Source organism: Nelumbo nucifera, chromosome 1 (assembly GCF_055504915.1).
Source record: "Nelumbo nucifera cultivar China Antique chromosome 1, China Antique-T2T, whole genome shotgun sequence".
NCBI classification, from domain to species: Eukaryota; Viridiplantae; Streptophyta; class Magnoliopsida; order Proteales; family Nelumbonaceae; genus Nelumbo; species Nelumbo nucifera.
Window position 1 is genome coordinate 37,123,497 of NC_142649.1, and position 22,890 is coordinate 37,146,386.

Consider the following 22,890-nt stretch of genomic DNA (forward strand, 5'->3'; position numbering starts at 1 on the left):
AAGCATCTTCATTGGGATTTAGTGGTGAAACAAAAGATAGCAAGGAAAGAAGTTGTTTCTAAGTTCTTAATCGTAGTCATTGTTCTTGGATATTTGCATCGAGGGAGATTCTATGAATGAAGTGGTTGTAAGTTTTTTTCAGGTATCATGTATTTCGGACAACATAGCCGGACGCTTTTAGATGGTCAGGTAGCATGGTCGCTTGGAAATAGAGTCGTTCAAACCAACGTAGTTGAAATCTGTTGAACTAAACAACCAAGAACATGTTTGAGGATTTGAGACGCGTTCGAGAAAAAAATTTGGGCAGGAAATTAGATGGGACTATACCTTTGTTTCATCTTCTCGAGGAAGAAGATGATGAACAATGTTTTATTTTCAAGGGTAATTTTGACATTTTGAAAAATTTTAAGTTATACATGATGCCACATAATACACATAATTGACGACTGGTTAATGATAGATACTAAGTTGATACATTTTAAAATTTTGGATATTGAATGTCACATTTTAAAGTTTGGAGACTAAAGTGGCACTAGACCCAAAGTACATGATACTAATGGGGAAAAGTTGAGTTTTACACAATTAAACTCCATTGATGGAAATAAAGAACGATAAGATGCATCAGTGTAAAAAGCGAACCGATCAAATGCATGTTTTACACTCTTGTTCGTTTGGCAAAACAGTGTAAAACCAAGTGGGTTTCAGTGAAATCTTCTTCTCTTTTGATCTATCGATTTTTTGAAAACAATTGAGTGGGATCTTTCTTTGTTTAGAGCAGGTTTTTCCCATTTCCACTTGATCGAAGAGCAGGTTTTAGTGGATTTTCCCCATTCCCACCTTATCTCTGTGGGTTTTCCCATTCAAGAGTGGGTTTTAGTGAAATCTTCCCATTTTTCCCATTAAAGAGTGAGGAGGACAAAATCCTCCTCAACTGTGGTGTTGCCTAACAATGTTGTTGCTCTGATCTCTAGCAAAAAATTTGTTCGTCTTTACTTCTATCCATCTTCCCCGTTCGAACTTGGCACAAGGAGACCAGAGAGAGAGAAAGTGTGAAAGAAGAAGAAGAAGAAGAAGAAGAAGAAGAAGAAGAATTTATCAAAAGAAAAGAAAGAAGAAGAAGATCACATGGAGTTTAAAACCTTGATAAAAATAGGAGGGCACGATGAAGATTGAAATCTCGATGGTGACGAAGTAGTTTACTAGAGGAGGAAGAAAAGCATTACTTTTACACCAATGGAGGAAGAGGGACACTACTTTTACATTGATTTTTTTATGTAAAAGTATCTTTAAATATTCATTTACACCAATGGGATGTAAAAGTATCTTGTTTTACATCCCATCTAAACGCATACAAAACTGACCGACACCAAGCCGGATTTTACACCATAAACAAACGCAGCCTATCAAAAAAACAGTATTAGTGAATATTCCTTTTCTTCGATGATAAATTAGTTTCGACCTCAGCCACGTTCCGAGTCGGATGACTGGGCGACAACCGAGTTTTCCACTTTTGAAACAAACCCTAATTTTTCCTGGAGCTCCAGAAACCCTAGAGGGTTTAACACTTCAACTTCTTTCCAATAAAAAGCCTCTCTCCCATCAATCAGCAAACCTCGGACCAGGACTCCCCCAGTGTAGTGCAGGCAAGCTTCTTTAGTGGAACTTTTGATTTATTGTCACCCCCCTTTACTTCCCTTAGCTCGATTGTGGTTTTGTGAAGGCTTCTAGCTGATTAACATTCATATTCTCTTTTCTTAATCAGATCAGATATCGAAGAAATCGTCTTGCTTCAAGCCATGACTCTGGTCAGTTTTTCATATATATTCCTGTTTGTTTGATATTTTAATTTAAATCAACTTCTAGTTTCAGAGTGCTGTGATGCCAATTCTGTTGGTTACAGTCTTGAAGATCTGCTGATCTGCAAAACTTAGAGCGATAGCCATTAGTTATTGTTTTCTCCGTTCCATGCCTAACAGATCTAGGCGCATGGGATTTAACGTTAAAACAACGTTGTTATTGATCTGAAGTGATTTATATATTTCATATGTTTTACAGGTCTTGCATGCGGGGAACACTAACAAGAATGCCTTTAAGGCACTAATTGCTGCAGAGTACAATGGGGTTACAGTCAAATTGGTCCCGAATTTTGAGATGGGTGTCTCGAATAAAACTCCCCAATTTCTTAAGATGAACCCAATTGGAAAGGTAAGCTGTTATCGCCCAAGAAGCTTTCTTGGGTGGTTAATTGTTTTGACAGAGCTTTACTTTTATGTCTTGAAAATGGTTTCTGTTTGTGCAGGTTCCTGTATTGGAGACGCCTGATGGCCCCATATTTGAGAGCAATGCTATTGCACGCTATGGTGAGTCAATATTTCATTTTATATGTTTTAATCCCTGAAGGCTGGACTTGAGACTTGGTTTTCTAATTGATGTTACTAAATGCAGTTGCACGTTTGAAGGGCGACACTCCTCTTTATGGCTCTTCCCTGATTGAATTTGTAAGATATGATTTCTTATTGGCATATTTCTTTAGTAAACATTATTGTGTTTCCTTCTACGGGATGGGTTTCAAGCTTATCATGATCTTCTTTCAACTGGATGTTGGGGGGGGGTGGGGCGTTTTTTTCTTTTTATTGATTTGGGTATTTTCTTTTTCCAGGCTCGTATTGAGCAGTGGATTGACTTTGCTTCATTGGAGATTGACGCTAATATTTTGAAGTGGTTCATTCCCCGAGCTGGGTTTGCAGTATACCTTCCTCCGGTTAGTTACACATCAATTCATCATTGCTTTCTTTTAAAATTCAAATTCTTTCATTTACACGAGCATCTATACATACATTTGATGCATTTAGGATATATCCGCAATGCAGGCACATAAGTGCATCAGTTCAATGTAGTACTTGTTTATCTCTAATGTGACCTGCTGCCATGTTTTTGGTTGCATAAAGGCTGAGGAAGCTGCCATTTCTGCATTGAAGAGAGCCCTGGATGCCCTGAATAAACACCTTGCTTCAAACACTTTCCTTGTTGGACACTCTGTTACTCTTGCTGACATTGTAATGACATGTAACTTGTCTTTGGGATTCAGTCGTGTCATGACCAAAAGCTTTACTTCGGAGTTTCCTCATGTTGAGAGATACTTTTGGACCATGGTTAATCAACCAAACTTCAAGAAGATATTGGGGGAAGTAAAGCAGGTAGAATCTGTTCCACCTGTTCAGTCAGCAAAGAAGCCTTCTCAGTCTAAAGAACCTGCAAAGCATAAGGCAAAGGATGAACCGAAAAAGGAAACCAAGAAAGAACCTGCAAAGCCTAAAGTAGAAGAGCCTGCTGAAGAGGAGGAGGCACCCAAACCCAAGCTGAAAAATCCTCTTGATCTGCTTCCCCCAAGTAAGATGATATTGGATGAGTGGAAGAGGCTCTACTCAAATACAAAATCCAACTTCCGCGAGGTTGCCATTAAAGGTACCTTCTTTTCTTCTAATAATCTAAGCAAGACAAGACCTACTGGAGTTACTTTCCCCATTATATTTATAAACTATAATGAAGGTAGATGACGATGACTTTGTAATCTATTTTTTATCAATAACTCAAGCATTTTACTAATTAAAGTAGGAAGAAAATGTACAACACATTAAATACAGACAAAGACTGTGAGAGATAAAACCTCTCATCTCTCCTCCAACAAATCCAATTCCCTTACAATTTGTGCCCAGAACAGAGAATCTCTCCCCACCCCTGTTTGGCTAAAGCATCTGCGACATAATTAGCACTTCTCTTAACGTACTCAACATTTATATCCATTTCTCTGGTTAGCCACCCTATTTTCTTCCTTTCATTATTAAAAGAGTCACATTTTCATCCCCCCGTCTTGTAACCAGCTAATCACCAATTTATAGTCTCCCTCCACAAATAGCTTGTGAATGTTCATTAGCTTTGCCCTTTGAATGCCTTCCACTACTGCCAGCACTTCTACTCTCAGGGACAGGGAGTCTCCCTCCCTCCCCAGCACTTCGATGCCTATCACAAAGGCATCTGAGGCATCATTTTTTCAAGGACGTGGTTCATTGGATAACTCCATGACCTCCCTTAAGCACTGCAAAGGTTTTGTGAGTTGGGTTTTATTTGTTGGTTGGAGTTTTGGTCGAGGATATTTCATTTTGTCCACTTGTCTTTCTTTCTATAAACCTTATTGTTGAAAGTCATAAATTGTTAATGTCACTGATAAGCTTGCTCTGTTGATAGGCTAATGTAATCTAGAATGGTTTCTATGGTTTTCTTGCCATTTGTTATTTAATTTATTTTTTCTGTTTTCATTGAATGTTATTATTCTCAGTGTTATATTATTATGATTTAATACTTAAATATTCTTGATTGTTATATGTTCATGTTCTTGTGCTACCTATGGTGTTAGAATACTACATGCTTTGCATGTACTGGTAATACTGCAACAGGGACTCATCTTTTCATGTCTGCTTTATTCCTTGTTTTCAAATACTATTCTCTTGTTTAGATTTTTCAAATATGTGGTACATTTATAAATACCAACGTCATCGAATATAAATAATTGATGCAGACTGAGTAGTTTTGGCAAGTGCACCGTGTGGGCTGGCCAGAAGCTTGAAAACTGTGGAAAATCATTCTACGGTTGGGTCAGCTTGGACTGTTATAGTTTTTTCATTCTGCACTTGCATATATATGGCACTTTAATGAGTTTTTTTTTTTTTTTTTTCACTGCATTCAGCTTTAGAAAATGAGTAGTGTTTGGACGATACAAGTTGGACCTTCAGATGTAATGACCAAACCAAGGTTCCAAGTATTGATATGATATAGGGTGTATTGTATCTTATCTTTTGGTTCTCGAAACACCTGTTTACAGGTGTCTTTGGGATCCCCTTTTTTTAATGAAAAATATATATAAAAAACTAAATTTTGAAAAAAAACTAAAGAAAACATAAAAAGTGCAAGGTTTTAAGTACCGATGAGCAGAGGTGTATTGATACTTTGAACCTTGTGACCAACTGACAAACTGCTGTGGTGACTTACTAGCTCTCAAACTTCTAGGTTCATTTTTTATTGCAAACTCTTGTTGCATGCTTCTTGTCACAATTGTAATTGTAGCAGTATCTTACACTGCTATTATCTTTTTTAGTTTTTACAACATTATACTGCTGTGGTGACTTACTAGCTCTCAAACTTCTAGGTTCATTTTTGATTGCAAACTCTTGTTGCATGCTTCTTGTCACAATTGTAATTGTAGCAGTATCTTACACTGCTATTATCTTTTTTAGTTTTTACAACATTTTATGTGGTAGCTTTTTTATCTGTTTAAACTGCATTTTTCTATTTCCCCAAATAAACAAAAGAAGAAACACAATTATCTGAATCATACCATCACTTTGGTCTTTGGGCCTGTTTTCAGTAACTTGAAGCCCTTGATCAGGGAGGTGCTTCATCTCTCGGCTAAGGGTCAACTATGGTGCAACTTGGGCATGCTTGGGTTCACTCCAGATCTGCTACCCACAAACAGTTCCCACATCCCTGCCTGCATAACACCACCACCATGTATTGTGAACATCTTCCCATGAATGACAAGGGAGATATTCCCAATGCGCAGCTGTAATATCCTGTGGGTGGTAGGGCTGTGGGTAGCAAGTAAAATGCTAACTCAGGCCAACCCGAGTTGCAGCACCCTTCAGCAGGTTTTTCATAGCTCTACCATTGTTTTTAGATCTTTTTGGTTTGTCTTTTAGTGGATAAAATAATTAAATGGTTTGGTTTGAAATTTCATTTCCCACTATGATCTAATTCCTAGAAAGCAGAGATGCGTCATCTTTTTTGCTTAGAAACTCTCATTTTAACTTTGAGGTTTCATTTATGCAAGTAATGTTTTGATATTTTAAATGGTAAATGCTATTGTGGTCTTGTTATTTTCTTCTATAGCCTGTGTTTTATTTCCTGTATGTCGAATTATTGTTATATGGGTATTCTAGGAATATGCATTCCTTTTGCCTTCAGAGTTTTCAGATACAACAATTTATTCAGCATTTTACTTTTGGTTGTAGGATTTTGGGACATGTTTGATCCTGATGGATATTCTCTCTGGTTTTGTGATTACAAATACAACGATGAGAATACTGTTTCATTTGTCACGTTAAACAAGGTCAGTGGTTTCCTGCAACGGATGGATCTGGCTCGTAAGTATGCTTTTGGCAAGATCTTAGTTATTGGTTCAGAGCCACCATACAAGGTCAAGGGATTGTGGCTCTTCCGTGGGCAAGAGATTCCTCAATTTGTACTTGATGAGTGCTATGACATGGAGCTCTATGACTGGAGAAAGGTGGACATCAATGACGAAGCCCAGAAGGAGCGTGTTAATCAAATGATTGAAGATGCAGAGCCTTTTGAGGGAGAAGCTCTGCTGGATGCTAAATGTTTCAAGTGATGAGCCAATTTGCCACTTCTTACCCTTATCTATAAGGGTATGTTGTTGAGATGATCTCATGAGTCTTGTTTTTCTCTTTCTAGAGATTTGTCCCCCCCTCCCCCCCCACATACCAAGTTCCTTTTTTCCTTTTTTTTTTTATCTTTTTGATCAGTTCCCTTTTTTCTTTTAAACAAATTAGATTACCTCCTTTTATAGTCAGGGATTTAGGTTCCATGACAATGTTGAGTGTATGTTTGTTTCGGTCACAATTCTAATTTGTTGACAATGATTTATATGATGTTTGCCTGTCTGGAAGGGTAGAATGGTAAAAAGACAATGTTGGAGAATGGCTACTAAAAGATGGCTATAGTGGGAATATTATTTTAGATGTTTTTTACCTTGTGCAAAACCGATGTAATTGGTAATCAACAGAAAATAATAGAATGTGGAAGCACAGTGAAAGGTGGTCTAGTGCTTTCTACCCTTATCAGCTATCTAATTAAAGAGTTGTAAAAACCTGGTAATGAAAGAAAGCAAGATCATTCAGACATTTTAAGGATGAAATGTAAGTTGTGCCATGGAGTGCAAAACCCTTTGGTTTATCAGCAAGTATTATAATAAGGGAACACTTCACTTTAGTATCCTAAACATTTGGGTAGTATCAAGTTAGTATGTGAATTTTCAAACGTGTCATTGTAGTACCTAAACTTTCAAAAAGTGTCAAATTGGTCCTTGCTGTTAACCGACTGTTGGTTATTTGTTGAAAATGTCAAAACTACCTTTCAAAAGAAAACATTGTTCATTGTCTTCTACTTTGAGATTGAACTAGTTGAGGTGTTTGAGGTTCTACACTAATGAAGAAGGCCTTATTTGACACATCTTTTTGTGTGGGTTGTTGGTTTTTTAGAAGTCCGATAGCTTGCATTTTGGTTTTTTTCTATTTGCACAGAAAGACGTGCCTTAGCCAAATCGTCTTCAAACTGTTAAGATTTTAATGCAAAAGTTTACATCGTCTTTTGATTGTCAGAGTTTCCAAAAGATTTTTTAAAAAAGACTTAAGTGGCCCCGAAGTCGTTGTCTTCTACCTTTAGATCTAAAACACATTCTTGTTTAGTTATTTCTTTACTTTGTTATTGTTTTCTTTTATCATATTTCATGTTTTTTCTTCTTTTTTTTTAAAGATATAATATAACCAGTTTAATCTCAAGGTAGAAGACAATGAACGGTGTCTTCTTTTGAAGGATAATTTTGACATTTTCAATAAATAACTGATGATCAATTAACGATAGAAATCAAGTTAACACTTTTTAAAAATTTAGGTACTACAGTGACATTTGAAAGTTTGGATACTAACTTGACACTACTCCAAAATTCAGGATATTAAAGTGGAATTATCCTTTATAATAATTATATGGCCTTGGATTTTTAAAGCCAATGTAGTTGTTCACTTGTTTGTGAAAGTTATTGGTCACTTGGAGCAAACCACACTTGGTATATGGTTTCGATAGTGGTCGGCGTGATCACTTTATGATGAATAAATCGCTAGTTGTCCAGTACGCGATCTTTTAACATGTTACTAGGGTCAGATTTGAGACAGCTTCTGAATGCTGAAATGTTTATTTTCAAAAGCATTCAGCCTGATTAAACAGTTTCTTAGCTTCCTCTTTGGGTGCTAGGACTGGGTTCAAGTTAACATTCAAAGGCGCAGTATGATGTTTGTTTCTTTACTTTAGAAGTGTTCCTTCTCAATTCAATGCTATATCGAGATTGAAGTGCTCCTATAGTTCTATTGATGGAAGAGAAGGGATGTTAAATAGATTTTATGGAAAAGTACGGATAGGCCTAATGCAGATTTCTGAATTCCCCTGCAAATTTATAAATATTCAAAAGGTTAAAATCCATTTTATGCATTCATACTTGCCTGTAAATTGACATCAATTCCGATCTGGCACCTATCTCAACTGTACTTTAGGCCTATGATTCTGACACTGGGCTGAACAGTCATTTTCCCTATATTTTATGAGAATTATGAAGGCATAGGGGGGCCATGGCTCCCCTCCGCCACCCCTAACTCCGCCGCTGCTCCTTATACCAACCTCACAACGCCTCCCAGCTGCATATTAGGAACATCTCCTCTACTTTGTATTATTGTTCATAGGGATATGTTTTCAATATACGGTGGGATAGGGCTGTAAGGTTGGTGTGAGGTTCACAACATGTGTCCATTCGATTAATTGAGGTGACACGTAAGCATCCTGGTGGAGGCACGTTGTTAGGAGGCCAGGTGCCATGTGTAGAATCAAGACCATTAGATGATACACATGGCTGAGCTGATCAGATCACTAGCGCAAATACATTTAAAGTGGGCGCATGACCAACCACATATACTTTACCAGTGGTGCAAATGGATCAAATTTTGATTCGGTTCGAATTCGAATGCAATTCAATTTTATCTTAGTTTTAATCATACTTACTGGTTTTATTAAATCAAATCAAGATCAAAACATTCAATCCATTTGTATTTCATATTGAATTTGAATCACCCCTTGATCAAAACATTCAATCCATTTGTATTTTAGGAATACATGCCTAAAATTAGAATCAGAATGGTCCACTCCAATTCTTATCATTTATTTGACAGAAATGGGATTCCGATTTTCATTATTGGGGGAAACCCCATGGGGAATAGCCATTTCAGGCCCTCCCCTAGGGAAAGGGATTCCCACACCAGAGTCTATCAACAAATAAAGAATTCATGACAAAAAGTCCCCTAAATTATTAATATAATAGAATAATATTAATTAATAATAAGATAATAATAATAAAGACAAATTTCTTAAATTATCCCTATTGTTTAGCTAATTGATTAATTATACCCTTATTGTTTACATTTTGTCTTATATTCCTAAGTTTTCTGACAATTGTGTAAAACCTTTCTTGTTAATTTTCCTCAGAGTCATTACACATGTGACATCATGTGAGTGATATACTTTTTAAAATTCCTAAAATACCTTTTCAAAAACTGTTACACTCCCTTCACAAAGAAAACCCACTTCTATTCCATACTTGTCACTGTCTCCATCTTTGACTTTGACTCCATGTCCATGTCCATCTCCTACTCAACTCCAACTCCGACCCTATCACTGTCTCTGATTCTGTGTCCATCTCCAACTCCGACTCCATCTCCATCTCATCTGAAAGTTCCCAATTATGATTGCGTTCCCGATTTGAAAGTTCTCTGATTTGTGGCGTTCATTTTTTTTTCTAATGTATTAAACAAACAAAATGCAAAGCTAGAAAGTTATAATTATTCAAGATCGAAAGAAGAAGCCGGTGCAACCTGATGGAGGGAGATTTGGCCCGACCCCTTGGCCACGCGACACGTGGAAGCAACCGAGAGTGACCTGGCAAAAGCGCCAGCTCGGCACGGCAGCGGGCCCACAACCCGAGCTCCCCCAAAAAAGGAACCCACGACCCGAGCTCCCCAAGGAAGAACCCGAGCTCTCCCTTGGAGGTCCTGAGCCTTACAAGGAGCGCAAAGGGCAAAGACCCGAGCTGACCCACCCCGGGGCAGTTCGGGCCACACTTCTATCCGAACTCAAGACTTCACCTCGCACACCACTTCGGCTCCAAGTCGCCTAACTGAACAACCGTACCTGACGCCCAGGAAGCCCGTACACGGAGGCGGTGCGCCTGACTGATTAGGGGTCCGACACATGACGGCCGCCCTCCAACGGCCACCTGCCACCGCCATCTCAGACGTGGCAGAGATGGCCTTGACAAGGACAGTGGTGGTTATGACACCCAAACTGGCAACTGGTAGAGGTTATGACACCTGAACTGGCAACTGGTAGAGGTTATGACACCCGAACTGGCAACTGATAGAGGTTATGACACCCGAACTAGCGTCTGGCAGGGATGATGACACCCAATCTGGCGGAAATGATGATGCCCGATCTGGCAGAGGTATGGGAGTGAGTGTATAGGGTGATTATAAAAGGCCCCCATCTCCCAAAGAAGGAGGTATGTGATTCTTGTGCTTTCTGGTCTTGAAGTCCCTCATTTCCCTTGCCTTCTCGAAAGCACTAACTTGAGCTTCGGAGGGTTCTAACTGGGTTCCTCCCCAGAAGTCTCCATTTTCTTCCTTGTTTTAGGCACCTCCAACTTCGTCAGAGGCAAGGTAACCGGCAGCTAGGACTGACTGGATTGCGCATCATCATTTGGTGCCGTCTGTGGGAAGACTTCAAAAGGCCTCCCCTAACCTTTAACTCTCTCTCTCTCAAAGAAACCTTAGCTCCCATGGCTTAATCTAGTAGCAACAGGCACAACACCGACTTGAATGTTGTAGGGGAACACCCTCAGCCCGCCACTGTATGTATCGAACAGTTCACTGTCCCCCTCTCGACGGATGGAATCCCTAGCCTCAATGCACCGAGTGTGGTGGCTCCTGTGAATGTTCCCCTTCCCCTCCCTATCGAGACAACTTTCGCCGAACCGACTGCTGTCCCTCTGGCAACCAGCCATAACCAACTTGATGACTTGCTACAGTGCATGCAGGCAATGCAAGCCCAAATGCAGCAGTTCCAACAACATCAGCTCCATCAGCAGCAAGTACTGCACCACATTTCCCAACATCACTACCAACAACAGTTCCCCCAACTGCCTCTGAACCAAATACAGCTCCCACCTTGGCACCCTGCTCCGAAGCCAGTCAAACCCTCTCCTCAAGGCGGGTGCCTTCACTGAGGGGAAGCCTCCCAACTTTAGAACCCCTCCAGGAGCCAGGCCTCATCCCCGGGTAGGAGGGAAAGACCAACCCCTGCCTCGCAACTCGCCGGCGGATCAGGAACCTCCTTGCTGAAGTTAGCACCTCGACACTCTAAGTTCGAGCTCCCGCTCGTAGAGAACCAATTTGGCGTCCTGGTCGCGGACTACCAACAATCCGGGCCGATCGAGCTCACCAACACCGAGGCAAGTAGCGCCAATACCAGGCCTTCTAAGCAGCAGCGAAGACGCCGGCGAAGTTGCCGAACTACCACCCGCATCCTGCCCGAGCTTCGAGGTAAGGAAGAAACAAGCTCGGACGAGGTAAAAGTTGTTCCTATTCTTTTAGTTCCTTCCCCCCTGTCATCAGAACTCCTTGCGGTTCCCATGCCTAAAGATTTCAAACTCCCTCCCCTAGACAAGTATGATGGGTCCTTTGACCCCAATGACCACGTCAATGATTTCCAGTCCCAAATGCACCTGGCAAGGGCCAGCGAGTCCTACATGTGTGTGGCCTTCACTACCACCTTCAGGGGAGTGGCCCGCACCTGGTACAGGAACCTGGCCCCCGGGTCGATAAGAAGCTGGACCCAGTTCGTGCAAGTCTTCACCGCACACTTTGTTACTAGCAAGCGGTGCCCCCAAACAGAGGAGAGCCTCCTCGGAATAGTCCAGAGGGAAGGAGAGTTCATCTGGGGCTATGTCAAACGGTTCAATGACGCATGCTTGCAGATACCGCGCCTAGACCCCACGGTATAGCTCGCGGCAGCCAAGAGGGGTGTGACACACAAGGAGTTCAGGTGGCACATGGTAGTCAACCAGCCCATGACCATAGCTGAATTCCTCAAGCTCGCGGACAAATTCATAAGAACAGAGGAGGAGATCAACCAAAGGATTGAAAGTGGGATCGAAAAAAGGAAGAGGGAAGGCGAACCCTCCAACCCAGATGACAGGAGGAAGAAAGACCCAGCACGGGGGACAAAGCCAAGCCCGCCGTTCCGAGCTCCCTTAGCTGGTCGGACGGACTACACACCCTTAAACGCGAAGCGGGCCGAGATCTTAATGACGATCAAAGATGCCCCGTACGTGAAATGGCCACCTCGTCTGAAGGGAAACCTGAACGAGAGGAATAAAAACTTGTACTGCAGTTTCCATAGAGACCATGATCATAGCACCGAGCATTGTAATAATCTTCGCGATGAGATAGAAGAACTTATCCGTCGTAGTACCTAAGAAATTTTGTACAGCATAATAATAATAACAATAATAGTAATAAGACAGGTCGACAAGGAGAGCACAACAGAGATGCTCCCGAGTCCAACAGCCGGCCAGCCGAACCGCAGAAGCAGCCCCCGGAGGAAAGACCAGTTCGGGGAACACTCCATGTGATCGTTGGAGGATCGATCGTAGCAGGATGCACCTCGGCAGCAGCTCGGGCATCAACTCGGGAAGCCGCTAGAGAAGAACAAAATCCTCCAAAGTGGCCTAGGATGGAAGACCCCATATTCTTCATCGAAGACGATGCGCGCGGGGTCCACTACCCCCACGAAGATGCACTTGTCATAAAGGTGAAGATCAACGACTTCGAAGTCCGGCGTGTACTCTGTTATGGGCCCGGGCGTAGGATCTCGTCGCGGGGCGGTTTGTTGGGAAAACTCCTTGCCTTCCCTTTGCCTTTCCTTTGCGAGTTGACCCTATGGTGGCAGACTGAGGGGTGATTTGTTCAAGAGATCACCTTACTCTCCTTGTTCTCTTCTTGACTGAAAATTCGATACCTTTATTGAATAAATCAGCTCCTTAAATAGGATATTACAGGAGGGTTTCCTTCTTGTATTCGGCTAAGGTAGTCCCTCTCTTACCGCAACTTAAACTTCTATCGAAACTCAAACTCCTACTTCTAAGGGGAACACAAAAATAGGGGATAAGGGAAAGGTACAACTGGCATTGGCGAGCAAGGCTGCTGTGGCCGGATAAGCGCGGGCCCACCCGGATGAGCTGGCGTGTGGGCCCCGCTCTACCGCTGGCGCGTGCGACTCTCCTTGCTGCTGCTGCTGTGAGGTGCGTGTTGCTTCCGTGTGGTGCGTGCCGCTGCCGTGTGGTGTGTGCTGCTGCCGGGCGGTGCGTGCGGCTGGCAGACTGTACCGCGGCGTGCTACCGGGCGGTGCGTGCAGCCTATGCCGTGGCGCGCTGCTGTGCGTGCTGCTGCCTGTGGTTGCGACACAGCGTGTTGCTGGGAGTTGTGTCCATAACATTACACCCCTCCTAGACAACGAGCTTGTCCTCAAGCTTGAGGTCGGGGTAGGCGTTGTGCAGGTCGGTCCTAGGAATCCAAGTGGCCTCCGCTGATGGTAGTCCATCCCAGTCTACTAGAACCTCAAAGGTGCCCTGATTGATGTGTGACCGGACAAGAGCTCTAGGTTGGAGGATGGGTCTACCGTCCTTGAGTGGGGGTAGAGGAGGCACTTGCGTTGGGGGAGTCCCTGTAAAAGGCTTTAGTAGGGACACATGAAAGACGTCGTGGATTTTGCTGTGCTCGGGCAATTCCAGTTGATAGGCAACCTTCCCGATCTGTCGAAGAACTTTGAAGGGCCCGTAAAACCTTGGGGTTAGCTTTTGGGGGCCCTGTCGCCTAAGGGAGAGCTGCCGGTAGGGCTGGAGCTTTAGCCTAACGAACTGTCCTGGCTGGAAGGTGACCTCGTGGCGGTGCTGATCGTAGGCTATCTTCATGCGTGCCTGTGCCTGCTGCAACCGTAAGGAGACTTCAGCCAGTAGGGCATCGCGGTCTTGGAGGCTGCAGTCTACTTCTTCCAACCGTGTTGAACCCGGTTCGTAGGAGAGAAGGCGAGGAGGGTCTCGCCCATACCACGCGGAAGGGAGTCATGCCAAGGGACGAGTGGTAGGATGTGTTGTAGCAGTATTCGGCCCAAGGAAGGCAGTCCACCCAGCGTCGTGGTTGGTCCCCCACGAAGCAATGGAGGTACATTTCTATGGTGCGATTGACAACCTCCGTTTGCCCGTCCGTCTATGGATGATAGGCGGAGGAAAAGGCTAGGGTCATGCCCTGTAATTTGAATAGCTCCTTCCAGAAGGTGCTGGTGAAGACTGCATCCTTGTCACTGACGATGGTCTCGGGCAGCCCATGTAGGCGGATGATGTGTGTGAAAAAGGTGTGGGCCACAGAAACTGCGCTGTAGGGGTGGGACAATGGAATGAAATAGCATATTTTGTGAAGCGGTCCACCACTACGAATAAGATGGATTTCCCTCCGACTTTAGGCAAACCTTCAACGAAGTCCATAGAGATATCGGCCCAGATCTGTGTTGGGAGTGAAAGGGGCTGCAGGATTCCTACTGGGTGTAAGTTCTCCTACTTTTGTTGCTGACATACGGAGCAGTTCTGGATGAAATCCCTGACCGAGCCTTGCATACCATGCCAATGAAAGTCTGCACGGACGCGATGTAACGTCTTCTGCACCCCTTCATGGGTGGCATTGTGGATGCTGGCGAGGATAGCTGGAATCAAGGGACAATCTGTTGGGAGATATACCCTTCCTTTGTACAGCACAAGTCCCTCGTGGATGGTCCAGTTTGGTTTGGTTGCGCCCGACTGTAACTCTTGCACCAGGTCTCTCCACGTTGGTGATTGGGGCAACATGCTCCTTAGGTCCTCCAGTAGGGTCACGCGGGGCTGGGAGACCGCGCAGAGGTGCGCCGTGTCCTCTTCACGCCTGGACAGCGCATCAGCGGCCCGGTTAGAGGCTCCCGCCTTGTGGTCTATGCGGAAGTCAAACCCTAGCAGTTTGCTTGCCCAGTGCTGTTGGGGTGGAGTAGTAAGCCGATGTTCTAGAAGGTATTTGAGGCTGTAGTGATCTGTCTTGACAATGAAGGGCCTGCCCCACAAATACGGCCTCCAGTGATGGACGGCCTTGGCCAGTCCGATCAATTCGCGTTCGTAGGCCGGTAGCTTGAGGTGCCAATCTGCTAGTTTGCGGCTGAAGAAGGCTAGGGGTGCCCATTCTGTTGCAGTACTGCTCTGATGCCTATGCCAGACGCATCACACTACCGTAAATTCTTGTTCAAAGTTTGGTAGTTGCAGCATGGGGGTAGTGGAGAGTGCATCCCTTAGGTTTGTGAAGGCGGTGTTAGCTGCTTCATCCCATTGAAATGCATTTTTCTTCAACATCTTGGTCAATGGGGCCGCCAGGAGTCCATAGTCCCTTACAAACTTGCGGTAGTATCCCGTGAGCCCCAAGAACCCGTGGAGAGCCCTAATGGTCTGTGGCTTGGGCCACTCCCGGATGGTTTGAATCTTGGAATTATCTACCGAGACTCCTTCCCTGCTGACTATATGGCCTAGGTAACGGACCTGCGGCTCTCCAAAGGAGCACTTGGTTCGTTTTAGGAAGAGCTTGTTCTGTCGTAGCAGCTCCATAACTGTCCTTAGGTGACAAACGTGCTCCACCCACAAAGTACTGTAAATCAAGATGTCGTCGAAAAATACTAGGGCAAACCTGCGGAGGTGGGGCCAAAATACCTCGTTCATCAGAGCCTGGAATATAGATGGGGCATTGGTGAGACCAAAAGGCATGACCAGGAATTCAAAGTGGCCGTGATGCGTTCGGAAGGTTGTTTTCTCCACATCTTTAGGGGCCATTCGGACTTGGAAGTATCCTGACTTGAGATCCAGCTTAGAAAAGTACTGAGACCCGTGGAGCTCATCTAGCAATTCGTCTACCACCGGGATCGGGAACTTGTCCTTGACGGTTCTACTGTTGAGCTCCCTGTAGTCCACACAAAATCTCCAGGTGTCGTCTTGCTTTGGCACCAACAAGACTGGTGAAGAGAATGGAGAGTGGCTGGGGTGTATGATTCCCTGTTCCAGCATCTCTGCACACTGCCTCTCTATCTCATCCTTCTGTAGGTGCGGGTAGCGGTACGACCTCACGACAAGGGTCCTGCCCCTGGTATTAATGGGATCCGATGGTCACACGACCGGCCAAGTGGAAGGCCCTTAGGCTCTAAGAACACATCTGAATAGTCGGCAAGAAGCCTCTCCATCTCTGCGGTGTGCAAGGCGTCGCCATGGAGAGTATGCACCTGTGGTTTTCTTGCTCTCATCTTGGTCCCTTTCCAGGTGACCCGCTTCCCATGTAAGTCAAATGTCATGGTCAAGGCACTGAAATCCCATAGGATGGCGCCGAGGGTGATGAGCCACTTAATCCCCAACACTATGTCGAACTCGTCTAAGGTCAGTACAAATAGATATGCGGGGAATGGTTCAGAATCCACCTGGATTTGGATGCTTCGGTAGATCCCTAGACTGTGAATTCTCTCCCCGTTTGCTACAGGCACCTGGAGCCATGGTCTGTCTTCCATTGGTAGCTTCAGTCGAAGCGCAGCCTGCTTGCTGATGAAGTTGTGGGTGCTCCCTGAGTCAACCAGAATCCGTACTTGTTTTCCTACCACTTGGGCCTGCAGCTGCATGGTTTGGGAGTTTTGGACACCAGTGATGGCATGGAGGGAGATCTCGGGTTCTTGTGCCGCCTGCTCCTCTTCTTCCTCCTCCAGCTCGTCTACCAAGAGGCAGAATAACCGCTTGCAATGGTGGTCGGCTGAGTACAACTCGTCACAGTTGAAGCATTGGCCCCTGGCTCAGCGCTTTGCCATCTCGGCCCTAGATAAGCGTCTGATGGGAGGTGCTGTCGTGCTGCTACCCATGCTAGTTGCAGCTCAAGTGGTGTTGCTGGTGAAAGGGCATTGTTCCCTGTTGGCAGCCATCGAAGGCCCTTCTGTGGAAAATCTTGGGTTCGCCCAAGTCGTTGCGGGGCGCCCCATGCTGGACGGCCCTCGGCTGATCTGCAGCTTGTGCTCGAACGCTCGGGCCAGATTCATTGCTGTGACCAAGTTGGGTGGGCTCTGCATCTCCACATCAACCCTCAGAGGTTCCGATAGGCCGGCTGTGAACATATCCACCTGCTGGTCTGGCCGAACCAAAGAGGCTCTGGCGAGAAGGGTCTAAAACTGCTGCTGATACTCCGCGATGGTCCCGGTCTGCTTGAGGTTAATGAGCTCCCCCAAGGGGTTGCTCGTTAATGGGGGCCCGAACTGGAGGAGGCAATACGACTTGAACTGGCCCCAACTAAGGCCTGGTTCTTCCTCCTCCACTCGGTAGAACCAGAGTTGTGCTTCATCGGTCAAGTGGAATGCTGCTAGGTTGACCTTGTCCTTCTCTTTCGTGCGCTGATTGCGGAAGAATTGTTCACAGCGGTACAACCATCCAAGTGGGTCACCGCTGCCGCTGTATGAGGGGAACTCCAGACGACTATATTTGGGTATGATTGCTGCTGTCGGTGTGTCGTTCTGTCGCTCACTGGAGCCCTCTGTCCGATCTGGGCGGTGGCTGTGATTAGTGGCTGCCCCTTCAGGGCTCCCTTCTCTAGTGGAGAAGTATAACTCCAGTAGACATCAAAGTTCCCTGACGTCCTCTTTAACTTCTCTTACCTCTGCGTGATTTTCCACGAGACGGTGTTCCAGCTCGTGAACCTTGGTCGATAGCTGCTCCATGTCGCCCATGACGCTTGGCTCTGATACCAAAATGTTATGGGCCCGGGCGTAGGATCTCATCATAGGGCGGTTTGTTGGGAAAACTCCTTGCCTTCCCTTTGCCTTCCCTTTGCAAGTTGACCCTATGGTGGTGGACTGAGGGGTGATTTGTTCAAGAGATCACCTAACTCTCCTTGTTCTCTTCTTGACTGAAAATTCGATACCTTCATTGAATAAATCAGCTCCTTAAATAGGAGATTATAGGAGGGTTTCCTTCTTGTATTCGGCTAAGGTAGTCCCTCTCTTATCGCAACTTAAACTTCTATCGAAACTCAAACTCCTACTTCTAAGGGGAACACAAAAATAGGGGATAAGGGAAGGTACAGCTGGCGTTGGCGAGCAGGGCTGCTGTGGCCGGATAAGTGTGGGCCCACCCGGATGAGCTGGCATGTGGGCCCCGCTCTACCACTGGCGCGTGCGACTCACCTTGCTGCTGCTGTGAGGTGCGTGCTGCTGCCGTGTGGTGCGTGCCATTGCTGTGTGGTGTGTGCTGCTGCCGGGCGGTGCCTGTCGCTGGGCGTGCAGCTGGCAGACTGTACCGCGGTGCGCTGCTGTGCGTGCTGCTGCCTGTGGTTGCGACGCAGCATGTTGCCGGGAGTCGTGTCCATAACATACTCGTTGACTCCGGCAGTTCGACAGACATCCTTTTTAAAGCGGCCTTCGACAAACTCCAGTTCCGGGAGAGTAATTTGAAGCCCGCGAACACCCTGCTGGTCGGCTTCAGCGGAGAGGAGGTCAGATCCCTGGGAAAGGTCACAATACCTGTGGAAGTTGGCACGTGGCCTAGCACGGTAAGACTCAGGCACGACTTCTTGGTAGTTGCAACCCCCTCCCCCTACAATGCCATAGTAGGTCGGCCGATCACCCACTCTTTAAAGGCCGTGGTGTCCACTTACTATTTAGCTATGAAGTTCCCCACGGACTTCGGCATTGGGGTAGTGTGGGGCGACCAGCTCGAGTCCCGCAAGTGCTACGTCGCCGCCCTCAAGGGAAAGGCCAAGGTAACCAGCGACCTCGAATTGGAACGACCGGTGGAACAGAATGAGGAGCGAGCTGCACCTACGGAGGAAACTGTTCCCATCCCTGTCTCGGCAGAGGACCCAGCCAGATCGCTTCAGGTCAGTGCTTCCCTGGAGGAGCCCTTACGATCTGAACTGGTACGCTTCTTACTCAGTAACTTAGATATTTTCGCTTGGTCCGTGGCAGAAATGCCCGGCATAGACCCTAAGCTCATAATTCACAAGCTCAATACTGACCTTGTAGTTAGACCCTTTAGACAAAAGAAACACAACTTAGCCCCGGAACGTTGGAGGGCGGTCGATGAGGAGGTCGAGAAGCTCCTCGCAACAGACTTCATAAGGGAAGTTCATTACCCGAGCTGGGTAGCCAACCCCGTTCTGGTAAAAAAGGCAAACGGCAAGTGGCGCATGTGCGTCGACTACACCGACCTGAACCGAGCTTACCCAAAAGACTGCTTCCCCCTCCTCAGGATTGACCGCCTAGTAGACGCGACCTCGAGACACGAGTTGCTAAACTTCCTGGATGCCTACTCGGGCTACAACCAAATCAGGATGGACCCAACCGACGAGGAAAAAACCGCCTCAAGGTTATGCCCTTCAGACTGAAAAATGCTGAGGCTACCTTTCAAAGGCTTGTGAATAAACTGTTTCAACCCTTAATTGGCACAAAGATAAAATGTTATGTAGATGACATGATCATCAAGACACAGTTTTCGCATAATCTGATACAAGATATGCATTCTGTCTTTCAAATTTTGCGTCAATTTAACATGAAACTAAACCCAAATAAGTGTTTCTTCGATGTCACCTTGGGTAAGTTCCTAGGGTATATCGTCAACCGACGCGGTATTGAGGCCAACCTGGACAAGATAAAAGCCGTCCTAGATATGAGACCACCCCAAAAAGTGAAAGAGATTCAGAGGCTAAACGGCAGAAAAGCTGCGCTGAGTCGTTTCATGTCTAAGTCAGCAGACCGTTGCCTGCCCTTCTTTAAGGCAATAAAAGGCAAAGGGTTCGAGTGGAACCCGAAATGCCAGCTCACATTTGACGAACTCAAGAAATACCTCGCCAGTATCCCAGTGTTGACCCGGCCTGAAGAGGGTGATGTTTTAGAACTGTACCTCTCGGCAAGTGACGAGATAGAAAAGCTAGCCTATGCGCTGGTCATTGCGGCCCGCAAACTCCGTCCGTATTTCCAAGCCCATACCATCATCGTCCTCACCGACAAACCCTTGAGGCAAGTATAACTTAGGCCCAAGGTCTCCGGTCGATTGACGAAGTGGGCCATCGAACTCCGTGAGTACAACCTCTGGTACAAGCCACGAACCACTATCAAAGCTCAAGCCTTGGCGGATTTTGTTGCTGAGTGCACGTTCAACTCCGAGGTCCTCAGCCCGGTTGAGCACGAGACCCCCAGTTTGGGTGAGCTCGGTGCTCCTAGGCCGGTTGAGTCCGAGCCCCGTGAGGTCGCACCCAGTTCAGTATCTCTCCTGGTTAGGCTGAGCGCAAACTGGGATGAAGAACCTTGGATCCTTCACGTAGATGGTTCCTTAAATCAGCAGGGCAGCGGAGCCGGTGTAGTTCTCCATGGTCTGAGTGGCACGAAATTGGAGTACGCGCTACGCTTCGAGTTCGCGGCATCCAACAACGAGGCAGAATATGAGGCGTTGATAGCCGGGCTAGCTCTGGTGCAAGAGGTAAAGGCAAAACCCATAGTTATCTGCAGAGATTCCCAGCTCGTGATCAACCAAGTTACAGGGGAATACGAAGCCCGTGAGCCAACTATGATTGCCTACTTGGCAAAGGTAAAAGAGGCTCTGCTTAGTTTCCAGTCACACTTCATCAACCAAATCCCGAGGTCAGAGAACGCTGAGGCCGACGCCCTGTCCCGGCTAGCCAGCACCAGTGACAACACCTTGAGAACTGTGTACATAGAGGACTTACCTCGGCCTAGCATTCTCCGGGGGGCAGAGGAGGTCGCTCCTGTCGCCCAAGCAGAACCGAGCTGGATTGATCCACTCGCGAGCTTCCTGCTACATGGAACCCTCCCCGCAGAACGTAACGCTGCCAGGAGGGTAGAGCGCCAGGAAGCCAAGTACGTCATGATAGATGGACGGCTGTACCGAAGATCCTACACGCTCCCCTACCTACGCTGCTTGCGACCTCCCGAAGCCGAGCTCGTACTCTGCGACATCCATGAAGGCCTATGTGGCGGACACCTGGGGGGCTGGGCCGTCGCTCAGAAGGCACTACGACAAGGGTACTATTGGCCAACAATGAAAGCAGATGCCGTCAGGCTAGTCAAGAAGTGCGAGAAGTGCCAAAAGCACGCCAATATTCACCACCAGCCCGCCGCCGACCTCAAGTACAACACCAGCTCATGGCCCTTTGCACAATGGGGTATCAACCTACTCGGGCCATTCCCGCCAGCAACAGGAGGAAGGAAGTTCCTAGTAGTGGCAGTAGACTACTTCACCAAGTGGGTTGAAACTGAAACTCTTGTAACCATCATGGCTCGAAACGTCTAGAACTTCTTCTGGAAGAACATAATGTGCCGCTTCGGGCTACTTTGGGTGTTGAACTTCGACAATGGCAAGCAGTTCGAGGACATTAAATTCCAAGAGTGGTGCCAAGACATGGGGATCCGACAAAACTTCACGTCGGTTGCGTACCCACAAGCAAACGGTCAGGTAGAAGTCACGAACAGAGCTATCCTCCGCGGACTGAAAGCCAGGCTAGACCGAGCTAAGGGGTTATGGGCAGACGAGCTGCCCTGCGTCCTATGGGCATACCGAACTACAAAAAAGACCGCCGCCGGAGAAACTCCCTTCAACCTCACCTATGGCACGGAGGCAGTCATCCCAGCTGAAATCGAAATCCCCTCACTTCGGTTGGAAGCATACAGCGACAATACTAATAACGACGAGCTATGTACCAACCTCAACCTACTTGATGAAGTGAGGGACCTCGCGTACATCAGGACCACGGCGTACCAGCAAAGGGTAGCTTAGTACTACAACGCTAGAGTTAAGAAACGAAACTTCCGCGTCGGCGACCTGGTTCTCCGCAAGGTCATGGTACCTGAGCCCGGCGTTGGCAAACTCGGGCCGAACTGGGAAGGACCCTATCGAGTAAAGAGAGTACTCGGGGGAGCATACGTGCTCGAGACTCTGGAGGGTAAACAGATACCCCGGGCATGGAACATCGTCAACTTAAGACGATTTTACCTATAAATTATCAAACTAAGCAGGCCATGAGCCACTACCAGAGCCTAAGGGCCAGAATGCCGAGCTAACAAGGACCTCGGCACCGTAAGGGCCAGAATGCCGAGCTAACAAGGACCTCGGCACTGCAAGAGCCAGAATGCCGAGCTAAAGATGATCTCGGCACCTCATCAACGAAGCAAGCTGCATGAGTATGGATCCTGAGGTGCATAGCCTAGGGCCCAATTCAGCTTAACTAACCCGGGCGAAGGACAGGTCAGGCGTATAGCCTTACTATGTTAACTCGCATCGGGGCCTAAGTCTAACAGTTCGGCAAGATAGTCGGCTTGGCGAAAAGAGAGAATGACTGCCCAACACTTAGCCAAAAAAGGGGAACTATTCATTGCAAAATAATCTTGTTTACACTTCATCCAAAAAACAAAAAACAAAAAACAAAAAACAAAAAACACAAACGAGCTCACAAGCCCGGAGGTACATCTTCCTCGCCTTCAGAAGGGACTTCGACAATACCCGAAGGTCCTGCTTCGTCTTCGGAATGTGCGTCATCAATAGCTGCAACAGCCATTTCCGGAGTGATGCGCAAAGTGGTTATGGCACTAATGTCGAGCTCGGGGTACGTGTTCCTTATCATCCATCTGCTCAACTTGAAACCCCTTCTGTACGAGCCCACCATCATGTTGTCAAAGCGCGGCGAAGCGATGTAATCCTTGACGGCCTTCACCTTCGCCTCCTCAATGACCTGAGAGAAGATCTCAGTCTTCTCCCTGATATCATCCTGAAGGCACAGCTCGGGTATAAGCTGTTTCGACATAGGAGACCCCTGCCGATTCTTGAAATGGAGGGGCCACCTCGGG

At 46.3% G+C, this 22,890-nt stretch overlaps 1 protein-coding gene across 2 annotated transcripts; it reads left to right on the top strand.

Annotated features, from left to right (window-relative positions):
- Positions 1-1,433: 1,433 nt before the first annotated feature.
- Positions 1,434-6,786, top strand: LOC104608303 (elongation factor 1-gamma-like). 2 transcript variants are annotated; one of them, XM_010274248.3, is made up of 8 exons: positions 1,434-1,643; positions 1,768-1,805; positions 2,056-2,205; positions 2,300-2,360; positions 2,446-2,498; positions 2,660-2,761; positions 2,949-3,465; positions 6,066-6,786. In XM_010274248.3, the coding sequence occupies exons 1-8, from the start codon at positions 1,481-1,483 to the stop codon at positions 6,443-6,445; spliced, it is 1,464 nt and encodes a 487-aa protein (XP_010272550.1). In that variant the 5' UTR covers positions 1,434-1,480; the 3' UTR covers positions 6,446-6,786. The 2 variants fall into 2 exon arrangements, with proteins under 2 accessions (XP_010272550.1, XP_010272551.1); XM_010274249.3 differs by having other exon boundaries at positions 1,446-1,643; positions 1,763-1,805.
- The last annotated feature ends 16,104 nt before the right edge of the window (positions 6,787-22,890 follow it).